Source organism: Citrus sinensis, chromosome 8, assembly GCF_022201045.2.
Source record: "Citrus sinensis cultivar Valencia sweet orange chromosome 8, DVS_A1.0, whole genome shotgun sequence".
Classification (NCBI taxonomy): Eukaryota; Viridiplantae; Streptophyta; class Magnoliopsida; order Sapindales; family Rutaceae; genus Citrus; species Citrus sinensis.
In genome coordinates this window covers 2616532-2630066 of record NC_068563.1, presented here as the reverse complement: position 1 = coordinate 2630066, position 13535 = coordinate 2616532, and the positions used below count along the sequence as shown (strand labels likewise).

The 13535-nt window shown below is 37.4% G+C and overlaps 2 protein-coding genes across 2 annotated transcripts; both read right to left on the bottom strand.

Annotated features, from left to right (window-relative positions):
• Positions 1-4159: 4159 nt before the first annotated feature.
• CAD (carbamoyl-phosphate synthetase 2, aspartate transcarbamylase, and dihydroorotase) lies at positions 4160-6169 on the bottom strand. The gene is given in 5 exon segments (NM_001288942.1): positions 4160-4479; positions 4695-5134; positions 5471-5698; positions 5794-5907; positions 6040-6169. Coding segments are annotated over 5 exon segments (1074 nt in total). The 5' UTR covers positions 6129-6169; the 3' UTR covers positions 4160-4276.
• Positions 6170-8514: 2345 nt separating this feature from the next.
• Positions 8515-12704, bottom strand: LOC102631191 (RNA pseudouridine synthase 4, mitochondrial). Its single transcript, XM_052432979.1, has 10 exons — positions 12149-12704; positions 11926-11997; positions 11670-11807; positions 11540-11587; positions 11355-11435; positions 10897-11010; positions 10682-10783; positions 9866-9977; positions 9489-9535; positions 8515-9370 (listed from the first exon to the last, which is right to left on the bottom strand). The coding sequence occupies exons 1-10, from the start codon at positions 12557-12559 to the stop codon at positions 9011-9013; spliced, it is 1485 nt and encodes a 494-aa protein (XP_052288939.1). The 5' UTR covers positions 12560-12704; the 3' UTR covers positions 8515-9010.
• Positions 12705-13535: the final 831 nt, after the last annotated feature.

Here is a 13535-nt window from a genome sequence, read left to right as displayed (position 1 = left end):
GCATACTTAAAAGAAAAGAATGCGAGGTATAAAACCCACGTGGGGCTTCTTGTTTTTCCAACTCATTCATGGCAACATAGCAAAGCAAGGGTTGCAAATTGCAATTCAGTGAAAAAAAAAAGTGGGAACGTAACAATGAAGCAGAGGTTTGCTGGCCAAATTATCTTCATCATAAAAAATCTTCAAATGGCAGCGACTCGACTGGAGATGAAGATTGGAGTGAGGAAAAATAATTAGAATGACATAATAAAGAGAGAGAAACTAATATTCAGTGTCTCTAATTTTTTGAAATTTAAAAATTGTGGAAGGATAATGAAAGGAAAAAATTTAAAATTTTTTCCAACACATCTCATCGTGTGTTCAATTATTATGAAAAATTTACGAAAATAACCATAAAATTTTTGCTATTTTCACAATTAACCTTCTCAATTTTTTTTTATCAACATTAGCCAAACACACGCTTTTCTCCATAAATTATCCTTCTTTACAAACGAAAAGAAGCTTGGTGCAACAGGCCCAAGTCTTGGTGCGACAGGCCCAAGTCTTGGTGCGACAGGCACCTGTCGCACCATGCTTTAGTGCGACAGGCAGCCTGTCGCACCAAGCTTCGTGCGACAGGTTGCCTTCTTCTATCTTATTATTCATTTGTTTTCGCCAGTCCTTTCGTCTTTGTTCGTCTCTTCTTATTCGTATGTAATATCTTCTTCTACCTCAGATCGAATCTCATCCGACAACCCAAACAACAAAACAAAATCAGCTTTTTAATTCTCCAAAATCTAATTTCGGAATTCAAATTCCCCGGGATTTTCCATTAAAAGCCACGTTGCGAAATGCTAGGCGGGCTGTACGGAGACCTACCTCCACCCTCCGATGAGGACAAACTGGTAGGATTCTAGGGTTTTGATTAGAGAATTAAGAGAGAATAGATGAAGAATTTAAAGAGAAGGGAGAAGAATTAATAGGAATTAGAATTAATTTTATTACTTGCCTCCTAAAAACATAATAAGAACCACTTATTTATAGTAGTTCAAGACAATCCTAATTGTAATTTAATAAGGACTTTAATTGAAATAAGAAATCCTAATACTAATAGGAAAGAAATTAAAACAAGCAATTAAAATAAAATAAACTATTAGAGTCCTAACATTCCCTGCCCCTTAAAACAGGCTTGTCCGCAAGCCTTTTACCCAGTCTCAATAACCGAGACTTTCCAATCCGAATGATGGTCAGGCATTGGAGGGTTGTGAACAGGTATATCAGCGTCTAAAAGCAATAGGTGAGGTTGTTTGCAGCGATGCCTAGGCTTGAATTGCTCGTCACAGTTAAAACAAAGTCCTTTAGAACGTCTGTCCGCCTGCTCAGTTGAGGATAAACGTTTGACATTATTAGGTAAGGCAGAGGGAACCGGTCCTAATAAAGATGGTGCTGGTGGAGTAGGAGTCGATTGTAATTTTGTGATTGGATCTTGGAGGGCAGGAATGGGGGAACAATTGCCTTGTAAAGTAATTGCCTTTTCCTGAAATCTAGCAAGTTCAAAAGTTTGCAGGAGACTAACAGGTTTGAATAGTTGTACGCCAGTCTTGATATCTTTACGTAACCCAGAGAGGAAACAACTAATGAAGAAAGGCTCCGTTAAATTGCTAGTCCGATCAGCCAACTTTTCAAATTGTCGTTGATAGTCAAGAATAGTCCTTGTTTGACGTAGTTTGGTAAGGCTGCCAACTGCATCATTCTCTTCTAATGTCCCAAATCGAGTAGTCAAAGCCCGTGTAAATTGCGCCCAAGTCATTTCGCCCATAGTCTGCTCTAGCCAATGAAACCAAAGTACCGCATCACCATCAAGATGGCCAATAGCTAAAGACAATAAGTCAGCATATGATAATCCAGTAAGGCGACGATATTGCTCACATCGAAAAATCCATCCCGTGGGATTGTCACCATGAAAAATAGGAAAGTCAAGGCGTATGTTACGAGCTTGCACGAGAGTACTTCCAATGCGTTCAGTAGGTTCAAGAGGGGGTTGGGTAGCAATTACCGTTTGAGGAGCAGAGGTCCCGCCAGTAAATATATCAACTTGTCGTTGATCAGTAACTGGGTGTTTGCCTTTTCGAAGCTGACTCAATTGCTGAAGGATGCCGTGCATGAGTTCTTGCAAATCGTTATTCTGCTTGGCTAAGGCTGTAACCTTTTCATCGATGGCTGTAAACTTGTCATGAAATTGTTGTGACAACTGCTCAACTTTGCCTTCAAGCTCCTTAACAGTCATGATGCCTAAAAGTCTAAAGAAAATTCACGCTTGGTTGAAAAAATTTAGATGCTGGAAAAAGTTTGGAGGGTGGGCTCGGTTCAAGTCTCCAAAAAGGCAAGAGATATTGGCAAAAGTTTGGTTGTTTGGGTTTTTTTTTTTTTTTTCAAATAGTGAACGAAAGAAAAAAAAATGGTGGCAGGAAGGATGTGCTCTGATACCAGATGGTAGGATTCTAGGGTTTTGATTAGAGAATTAAGAGAGAATAGATGAAGAATTTAAAGAGAATGGAGAAGAATTAATAGGAATTAGAATTAATTTTATTACTTGCCTCCTAAAAACATAAAAAGAACCACTTATTTATAGTAGTTCAAGACAATCCTAATTGTAATTTAATAAGGACTTTAATTGAAATAAGAAATCCTAATACTAATAGGAAAGAAATTAAAACAAGCAATTAAAATAAAATAAACTATTAGAGTCCTAACACAAACCCACCAACACGACCACCACTGTCTGGTCAATTTTCGCGCCACCACAAACCATCCTCAAGCCCCAATCCAAACCCAAAACCACCCAAAATTCTCTCCTGACTAGACCCCATTCCTCACCTGCAATCGCACCTTCCCCCGACGACGTGGTAGCGCTGCCGCAACCGGCATTGGTCGACGCCACTTCGACCGTAATCAAGGAGCACGACCCCGCTAGACCGAACTACGAGGATTATAGGAGAGAGAAGAAGAAGAAAGAGGTGGATGCTGAAATTAGTAGAGAATTGGAGAGAAGAATGCAAGAGGAAGAGGAAAGGGAGATGAGAGAGAGGGGTAATTTGGTCTCAACGGTTCTTTTATGGCTAATGTTGATAGAAATTTGTTTGAGGGGTTAAGATGAAAAAAACTAAAATTTTTATGGTTATAAGTGTAAATTTCCCAATTATTATTAGTTAGTGATTTTACATCAGATTGCGACGTGAAATGTTCGATGCATTTCAGAATTTCTGGTGTATAAGGTGATAGAATGCCATGTGGATATGTTGCTGCCCATTCTGTTGTCACCGTCAAAGCTTCGCCGCTACTCATTTCAAGACAGAGACACTGAGAAATGACAATTTTGACCTTATTTTTAGGTAGCCTTACACGTCAAACATGTACGAGCACTCACCGAAAATTTGATAAAAATTGTGATAAAAATAAGGATCCCTCTAAGTTACATGCACATACCTTACAATCCTCTCATATAAATAGTGAATGGATCCACATTATTCATTATTCATGTGAGAGGGGTGCAAGGTACATGCATGTAACTTAGCATTAGCTCAAAAATAATAGTCTACCCCAAAAATAATAGTCCACCGTCCACCGGCCTGATATATTTTATCAGTATTTTATGTTTTTATTTTCTTTCTTTTATATAATGTAATATTTGAGTTCTCCAATTTCTTTCTTCCTTACAATTTCTTTTTATTTTATTTTTGGGATTACAGATACAGTTCTTTCTTCCCCACAATTGTTTTTTTTCCTTTTTGGTCATGGTTTTTATTATTTCTCTTATTTATTCTTTCCAAGATTTAATGTAATCCAGAGAAATTTGGCCTGACTTATTATTTAATAAATAACAATCAACAATCCTTCATCTCTTGCCATCCTGGCTTATACTCCAATAGAACTCGTGTCTTCAACAAGAGTGTGAGCTCCATGGCAATGATTTATGAAAAAAAAAAAAAATAGATTCCTTTCATCTCACTTTATCTTCTCTCTTTCTCAACAAGGTTTGGTATCTTTCATTGTCAATCCCCACCAAATCAGTGGACAGGTTACCGCACCACAAACACGCAATGCATAAATTTCAAAAAATACTGATTAAATTAACACACTGTCAGTAAACACCTCAGCTTGTTTTTTTTTTTTTTTTAATTTATTAGGAGAAATTGTAAACACGGAAGCCATACATGGTTAGGCCAACGACAAAAGCATAAAAACCAAACAAGGCACTCAAAAAACAAAACGAGTATCATGCCAAAATTGAATTTCTCTACGGATCAAGTTTGCTTCCGGCAACGTCCACGACGAATCTGTACCTAACGTCGTTCTTTTCGAGTCTCTCGAATGCTTTGTTAACGTAATCCATCTTGATCACTTCAATCATGGAGGTGACTCCCTTCTCTCGGCAGAATTCAAGCATTTCCTTTGTCTCCTTCATGCTCCCAATGAAGCTCCCCGTGATTGCCTTTCTCCCTACATAATATTGCACCAACAAAAAAAAATTCAGGAAAAGAAAGAAAATAAAAAATCAACAATTGGGACAAAAAAAAAAAACAGAGTAAGAAACAGAGCAACCATCACCAATAACATTGATGTGCGCTGAATAGTTTCAATTCTCAACGTAGTTTTTATTGAATTAGATCGTGAAATATAATCGTTAATCGAGAGAGGAAGATATAGAGACTTACCAAGCATAACCATAGGGGTAAGAAACTGCATGGGAGTGTTAATGACACCCGTCAAGATCAACTTTCCATCAAGCTTCAACAGCGAAAGGTAAGGCTCCAGAGGGTGATTTGCGGGTACGGTATCAATGATATAATCAAGTGAGTCAGCGGCTTCTTGCATACGAGTTGCGTCGGAGCTGACAAGGTACTGATCGGCACCAAGATGCTCCATAGCTTCCACTCTTTTCTTATCAGAAGAGCTAATCACAGTAACATGGTGTCCCATCGCCTTAGCTATCAAAACCCCCATGTGGCCTACTCCTCCGAGCCCCAAGATTCCTCCTCTCAGCCCGCTCTGCTTCAATCCAAAGTGGCTCAGGGGACTGAACACTGTCACACCAGCACACAATAGCGGTGCCGCCTGCTCCAGTGCCATTCCATCTGGTATTTTCACCACAAACCTAGAGACAAAAATGAAAATTTCCTTCATATGAGTACTCATTTTGAGCAGCCCATCAACTGAAAATATTCATTTTAGTTGAAATGTTTTTTTTTTCTTCTAACGCAAGAAAATCATTTTTGATTAACAAAATTTCTTGTAGCACAAGCAAAAAGAACTTTATGCATATTATAGCCATCATCATTTCTGTCTATAAAAAGCTTAAGCAACAAAAAGATTTTAAAAAAGAAAAAAAGAAAGAAAAGAAAACAGTTACCTTGACTATAAAGAAAATAGTGTTTGACTCTTTTAAGATATAATTTTAACATATTGACAGAAGGGATGTCGTGATAATTACTTTTGATCAACGACCATGGACTCAGCAAAGCCGCCTTGTGTAGGCTTGCCATCGGTGTAAACATCGTTATAGGACCAGATTTTCTTGTTGCAGTACTGCTCAACATCTGCCTCGCACGGCCTGCAGTTTCTGCAACAACCAACGAGAACCCCAACACCAACCTTGTCTCCTACTTTAAAGTTGCTCACTTCTGAACCCACTTCCTTCACTTCACCCACCACCTCATGTCTGCAATAGAAATTTTTTTATCTTTTAGCAATTCTTTTCTGACCATCCATGACACAGTTGGCTACATAAAGTAAAGGGATTGTTAATAATTGTACCCTGGAACCATTGGATAGTTAGACATGCCCAGATCATTTTTTATTTGATGAATATCAGTGTGGCAGATTCCACAGTAAAGAACCTTAATGTAAACATCTTCTGCTCCTGTGTTTCTGCAATCAATTACACATTGAAATAGAAAAATTTGCATCGGTAAAGCAAAAAACAAAAAAAAACAAAAACCGGATAAAAGAAAAGAAAAAAATCGAAGAATCAAAGAATTGGATAAGTGTTATTGCTGTTACCTGAGAGTGTAAGTGTAAGGTGACAGAATCCCAGATGGATCCTTTGCAGCCCACCCTATCGTTGCTCTCTCGGTATCAAGGCTTCCCATTTTTTGTGACTTTTTCGTTTTAGCGTCTGAGTTATGTGAATTTTTGTTTTGTGGGGGGGTATCGAATGAAGCGTGTAATAAATTTAAATAGGAAGCAAAATCCAACTGAAAAACGTGTAAGCAAAGCATTTTTGGCAATATGACGTGGACATCTCAGCAATTGGCGGTATAGTTTAGTTTGGGGTTGGTGAAATTGCATCATGTTCGTATGCTTTCAAATTCACGTACAGTTTGTGCAACGACTCCATCTGATTGTGGCGCGTCGGCATCGGAGTGGATTGTTGGGGTCCACTGGTTGTGATCAGCGATAGGAATAGGTTATTAGGTTTGGTTTGGTCATCCGTCATGCAAGCGTCACACTCCACTGAGGTTGCGTACTGCCTTGCTGCCGTTGGAGTCAAAAAAAAAAAAATTGACTTATTGTATTTGGCACTCTACGATTCGGCCACGTTTCGAATTAGAAATAAAGAACTGCATCCAATCCCATAAAGGCATAAATTCGGAGGCTCGGAGCAGCACATCGCGTTAAGAAAAAAGGTCCGAACCTGTTTATCAATTTTGTCAAAAAATTAAAGGGAGCCCCTATGTTATAATTAATGTAACATACACACTCAACAATAACCACACAAATGATGGACCCACATAATTTATGTGGTTGTTGTTGAGTGTGTATGTTACATTAATTGTAACATAGCATTTGCCAAAATTAAATACTAGTATGATCTGTTTATTAAAAATGTTAATTTTATCAATCCATTTATTTTATTCAATAATCAAATAATATTAAAAGCTAATTCAAATATGACAAATGTATTAACATTATTCTTAAATAGAATAAATATAGATTGATATGAGACACAAATATGACATGAATAACAATTTATATCCGTAGATTACAAGATTTATGTGGGATTATCCCACCGCCTCACCATTTAGTATGTTAAGGTGATGAGAAAACTTAATATTACTTTACCATGAGATCTTGTTGCGAGACCACCAGTGAATCTCTTAATAAGATCTATGCTGTGTGGACCAGCGTATTATGGCCAAAAAAGATTATCGATCAACTCAGAATCATCTCAGCATTTATTATCATCAAATCCTTGTTGATTTTTTTCTTAACTAGGGCTCAACTCTAAATAAGGCCAGTGTTAATGGCGTCATGTCGGCCAACAATATTTTCTTTAGTGGACTTTATTTTATTTGAGTCAAAGGAAAAGCAAAGGACCATGTTGACTGCTCACCCCCCTCTGACAATCTGTACACGTAAGAGGTTCATAAGTCTCACTTTATTGCTTAATTAAGGAAATTTATTATTTTAATACAATCTCAATATTAGTCTTTTAGTGAACCATAATAATAGTCCTTTAGAAATAAAACCTTTCGTAGGGCCAGGGCCAGGGCCCATTTTAATTTTTGTCGACGTATAATGAACTATAGGTCCTTTGGAACCAGAGACATGTTCACACTGACCTATAACCTTTTCAGGCAATGGCTTTATCTTATCTTTGATCAATGGTCATCATAAATCATAATTATCTTCTCATGCTTGCCACCAACTCCAATCGAGAATTTTTCATAATCATTGTGATTTCACTTCTACAAACACATATAAGAAAATGTCAATAATTTAAAAGAATAAAAACCACTATCGTGAAGCTATCCACCTACTTCACTTGTGTTCATCTGTCAACTTTTCAACTCACCTACTACCTTTGCTGTTTGGTAATATTAGCAAACTGTTTTTCAAAGTCAATCTCAGAAAAATTACTATTTTATAGATAGTTGATCTAAGCATGTCATTTTCTTTTAGGGTGGCCGGATGGTCTCATTTGAAAGCTGTAAGCTAGTTTAGTTTGAATAAGAAGATTTTGAGGGTATGGGTACAAAAAGAAGAACGACATGAAATGTCAACCATATAGAAATTCAGTTCAGATGTCTTAAATGGCCAGTTCCAAATGAGATGATGAGACTAAATCAAAGTTGTAAATATGTTGCTAAGTCATGCTGCTACTTATGAGTTCTACGAGTTGCAGAAACAGTTATACAGATCCATAATTAATAGAAAAAAAATTTTAAAAAAATTATTAAAAATAATGCATGCCGAAAGTAAGTCTAGCATTAAATATAATGACTTCCAATTAAGCTAGTGGAGACAATCAGATCATGTGACCAAATCTATGTTAGTATTAGAAAACATTATATATAACATTATAAATAGATGAATTATGTGACCCTTCAGAATAGCAGATCATGATTCAAAAATGATACCTGCTTGTGGCAGCCATGAATCTGTTAATTCGGTGCAAAGGCCAGCACTCGAATGGTACTAAACTGGTTGGTGTATAGACATGATGGACGAACAGTGAAAACATGACCATCAATCAGCAGAAAAAAGTCAAAACAGATTAAAGAAATTCAAGGCACAATCGGTTAACTTGAACTCGACAGAGTCAGTCAAGCATATCATCACAATCATAAAGAAATTCAGCATGCTCTACTTGACCACTACTATCAAGCTAGCGTCATGTGACTTAACATATTCTTTGTTTATGACGGTGCATTTATAAAATATCTCCAAGTCACCTCCAAACAATATTACATGAATAACCAATTCAAAATTTGTACATCCTTGTTCGCGTAATCTGATCGTATAACTTGTTATTTACCCCATAGGAATTGAGATTTTACAATCTCTCAAGGAATAATCTAAAACTCTAGAGGTATCCATAAGATATGTGCTAAAAGTTTGGTATTTAAACTGATTTTTAGCACTATTTTAAATACCCTAATTTAGACCCCCACATCAACATCACATTTAAGAAATCCAGCAAACTCAGCAAGGAAATCTTGTGTGGACTTCTGTGTGATATACTTGTAGCTCAAGAGTTCAAAACATCCCAACTTCTTTGCATGTGTGAAGGCAAAGGTGCAACCAACTTGAGACTTTCTAGTTTGGAAACATCACATCCTGAAGATAATTGTACTTTTTGTATAGCTTGAGAAACGTTTGGCAAAGTCATTTCCTTACAGTGAAGATGCAGCCCAGGTTGCTTTTCCAAGATACTCCCGCTCTCCAAATCAAGGCCAAAGTGAAGAGTTTTTTCTTTCGGAGTCTCGTCATTTGAGTCCTTATTAAGATCAGATGGATGGAATTGTTTCCACTTCCTATGAGTTTGCCACCCGTATTTATAGTCTCCAACTATAGGTGTTCCTAATACCTCAGCACAATGTACTCGAAGCTGTTGGACCCAAATGTGGTTAAATAGGATTTAAAACAAGTACCAAAAAATAAAAAATACAAATATTTATTCAGATATCACAAATGCATGGAGCTGTTCATTTCGTTCTGGTCTGTACCTGATGTTTTCTACCAGTGAGAGGAGACAATTTTAACCATGTGTAACCTGCATCATAAGACAAACATAAGCAGAAACTAAAAGCAACTATAAAATAATCATCATAAGACAGACTCAATATGGTGGAAAAGGTTTAACTGCACCATTTTCATACAGGTGGTAGCCAAATACACAAGATATTAGTGCAACAGGCATTCACAAACTAGATCACCGGACAAGTCCTAACAATGTATTTACACCCTCTTTAGAATGTCTACTCTAATATGCATATTAATTCTCTTCCTTGACACCAAAGTCACAAGTGCACACATGCAGCAAGAGTAGAGCACATTTAAATTCAAAATTGAACTAAATCTCGCAATGAAGGTCTATACTAACCATGACATGAAGGTTTAATCACTTGATATCTTGTTACTGCATGCTGAGCTGACATAATTTGATCATTGTTAACCACTGTGATTCGATCGGACTTTCCATTGTCCACCACCACCTGAAAGCAATAATAGCAATAAAGTTAGAATTAAACCAGGTGTAGATGCTCAGCTGTCATTAATCCATAGCAAAAATTTATCACAAATGCTCTAACTGAAACATAGAGTTGAAGCTATGTTGGGACAATTGCACAACTAATTTTTTCTCTTACAAGACTGTGAAGTTATGTTGTTAGGTAAAGGTGTAAGTTAATCGACAATAATTACCACGATCCATTCTAAGAACATAAAGTACTTGCAATATAGCCTAAAATCCAGCATACTAATAAAATGAATAAATGAAGAAGCAATAGAGCCAAGAGCTACATTGCAGTGTAGCTGACTATCTTCTTGTCATTCCCACTTTATAGAGACAGACAGAAATAAATTAATCGAAAAGGGTATGTATTGCATGGGAGGTGAACCAGCTGTTAACAAAATCCAAGTAGTACCTTGGAACACTAGTACGATTTGAGCAACACAAAACAAAATCATATAGAAAAAGTTATCAAGCTACATAGCTCATTATCTTTTAGCATCCCTCATCCAGATGTACGAGAAATCTCTCTCACACACACAGACAAATTGACGAGTCTCAACCTGATGCAATAAACTAAAATGCACCGAGTTTGGATATATTTTACAAGCACTCCAATCAAAAAATTCAGGGACTAAAATAAAACGAATTTTCTAATATAACAGTTAATAAGAATCAAGTACTAACCTTTCTTAGTGGTGCTGAAATCACCCCCTTCGAGCACCTTGGAGTTCCAACAACAAGGGCCCAATACCATCTTTGCAAGATTCTTTTCTCGTTGTCATTATCCTTATACATAACACGTTCAACTGTAATTATCCCAGAACTAACAGCAATGCATTTCTCATACACATGTGAGGCTGTTATTGAAGAAAGCATAAATGAGAACAGGGGAGATTTACCTCTTTTGATGCACTAAATGTTTTCTCACGGAAAATAGAATGCAGAACTGTTGCACTTGTTTGCGTCCTCCCCATCACCAAGATGCCACTACTGTCTCTGTCAAGTCTATGCACCTAAAAATGAGAGATAAAAAAGGAGATTTGTAATGAGTATAGAAATCTATAAGTCTACATTCAGTCACTTCCTTAATCCAAGTTTGAACTTTTGACACCCAGCTAGGTTAACAAAAAAGAAGATCCTGAACAATGAGATCAAAATAACCCACAGCAATGCTTAAATATGCAATGGTGTCAATCCAATTTTAATCTTACAGCACAATATAATCAAAGATACAAGTGATCAAATGAATGGCAATGCACAACACAACTAGCATTATGTCTGTCAGGATAAACATGCTGCATACGGCACTATTATTTATCATGTGAATTGTTTATATTTAAGTCCAAAGGAAACTCACCAGTCGTGGCGGTTCTGAGTAATCATAAGTTAAACAAGTAGCAGCCAGTTCATCGATACTTCTTCTAATTCCTATGCCCCCCTGTTTAAACATAAAACCCAGACAAATTTTATAAAACGACCACCGAAAAACAGACAAATCTGGAATAAGAATTAGTGATCAGAAATCAGAGTCTCATAGCTTACTTGTACAGGCATCCCATGAGGTTTATTGATAACGATAATGGCTGAATCCTATATTTGGAAAGCCGTGCGGGGTTATGAGAGAGAAGTGAGTTAGTGAAACACCAACCATGGAAGAGTTAAAATTGAGAACCTTATACAACTCTAGGCTTTGAATAAACCCCACTTCTTCCTCAGTGCAAGGGCACTTTTCTTTCCTAGAAGGTGACTCCTGAATGCTAATCGGGAGAAAGATTCGATCTCCCAACTTCAATGAATCCTTAGCTGCCACCTTCCAGTAACATATGGCACCCATTAGTTCAAGGTGACAACGAACGCATACCACATTCATTACACTAAAGCATAAGATAATTTTAATCAAATGAGAATGTAACAGCATCTTCAATTACTCTTTTTAGTTTAATTTCCTGTTCGTGCCCTTCATTAGCAGAGCTATCCAAACTAGGGGATTCTCTTCGAACCTGCATACATAGCATTCCATGAAAAACTTGCTTATCCTCAACAAAGATTGAATTTTTAACAGTTAGTATACTTTCAAGTTTCAACTAGAAGCTCGAAAAGCCTTTTTTAAGAGATTCCCCCCCCCCCCCCCCCCCAAAAAAAAAAAAAAACCTGTCTCAAGCGAAAGAGCTTCTGAACAAGATTTCTGGGCAAGCCAGGACAGCACTGAAGAACCCACTTAAGCGCTGTCGTTTCGGAAATGGGGGATTTCGAGGCGCAAGCGAGCTGTCTTCCCAAGGCTGAGCCGTCGATTGTGGAAGTAAACGGAGGTAAAGTGAACCACTTGCCTCTCCTTTCATCATCACCATTATTATTATCATCACAATTATTAATGTGTGTTTTATTGTTGCGTGTTAAGGTTTTAGTTGCGTAACATGATTGGTGAAGGTGGAAGGATGACGATAGGGAGAGTATAGCCTGTCTAACGCCGCCGTGGAGGGCGGAGTACGGTGGCGATCGGAGGAGGGAAAGCTTGCGGCAGAAGAGCATCGCCGTCAGATTTTGGTTTCGAATTTTGACCATTTAGTGTGTGATAGTATTAGTAGGCCCCACTGCATCAGGCAAGTGCGGGAGGGATCAGCGGGGTTTTGGTACCCGGCAAAAACTTATGGGTTTACCCGCTAACCCGGTGAATTTGTTATTTATGCATTTGATTACTCCACTTGATGTACGGAACTGTGCTCACTATCATGTAAAACTATATGGTTAATCTACTGCTTAAAAAGCCACATAATTCCGCCACGTTATATTTTTTATTTTATCAGTTATTAGGAGATATCATTTTTATTTAATTATCATGACACTATTGGGAATAAATAACGCAATATTTTTAAAGATTAGTATAGACTAAATTGAGTCCAAATTAAACGGACTTCGAACTCACTTTGGTCAATGCGAGGGTTTTGAACCCGCTAAAGAAGATTACTTTGAGAACATAACTTGGGAAGCAAAAAAGGCAAAGCAAGCAGTTGTCGTGATAAGCAAGATATACCATCTCATTGGAGAAGGAATGGAGTTTACAGGAGGCATTGGCTTTTACATATAGTACGTACGTATAAAAATAAAACAAAAATATTCTGTAAAATTAAATTGGAACAAAATTAAAAAAAAAAAAAAAAACCACAAATAACAGTTGTGAATTAGTGGTGAATGCGGCTGAAAGAGTAGTGTCCGAAGCCTTTGTCTTGAATTTCAGCAGGACTTACAGACCTGTGGCCAGGGCCTCCGGGGCTTGGCCCTGAACGCTTGATTGCACCCAGAGAAAATTTGTCCGCCACCATCTTTTTCGTTGAATCTTCAACCTTCAAATCGTTCATCGCCCGAGCTTCAGATTCAAAGAAAGTGAAACCGAGCAAGAGAAGAAGAAGAAGAGGAGCAGTGACTTGAAGAGACCTCAGTTGATCTCTAGCCATATATTTGTTGTAAAAACAGTATACTGGCAACGATGATTAAACAAGCAGGCTATATAAATAAATAAGGAGCTCATGCAATACGAGGA

Bases quoted from the DNA above. Each gene is read 5' to 3' on its own strand.
- LOC102631191 (XM_052432979.1), bottom strand. From the start codon at position 12,559: ATGGTCAAAATTCGAAACCAAAATCTGACGGCGATGCTCTTCTGCCGC. The intron at 11,998-12,148 runs GTTTTTTTTTTT...CTATGTATGCAG, and splicing joins AGCTCTTTCGCTTGAGACAG to GTTCGAAGAGAATCCCCTAG. The intron at 10,784-10,896 runs GTAAATCTCCCC...GTTATGTATAAG, and splicing joins CATTTAGTGCATCAAAAGAG to GATAATGACAACGAGAAAAG.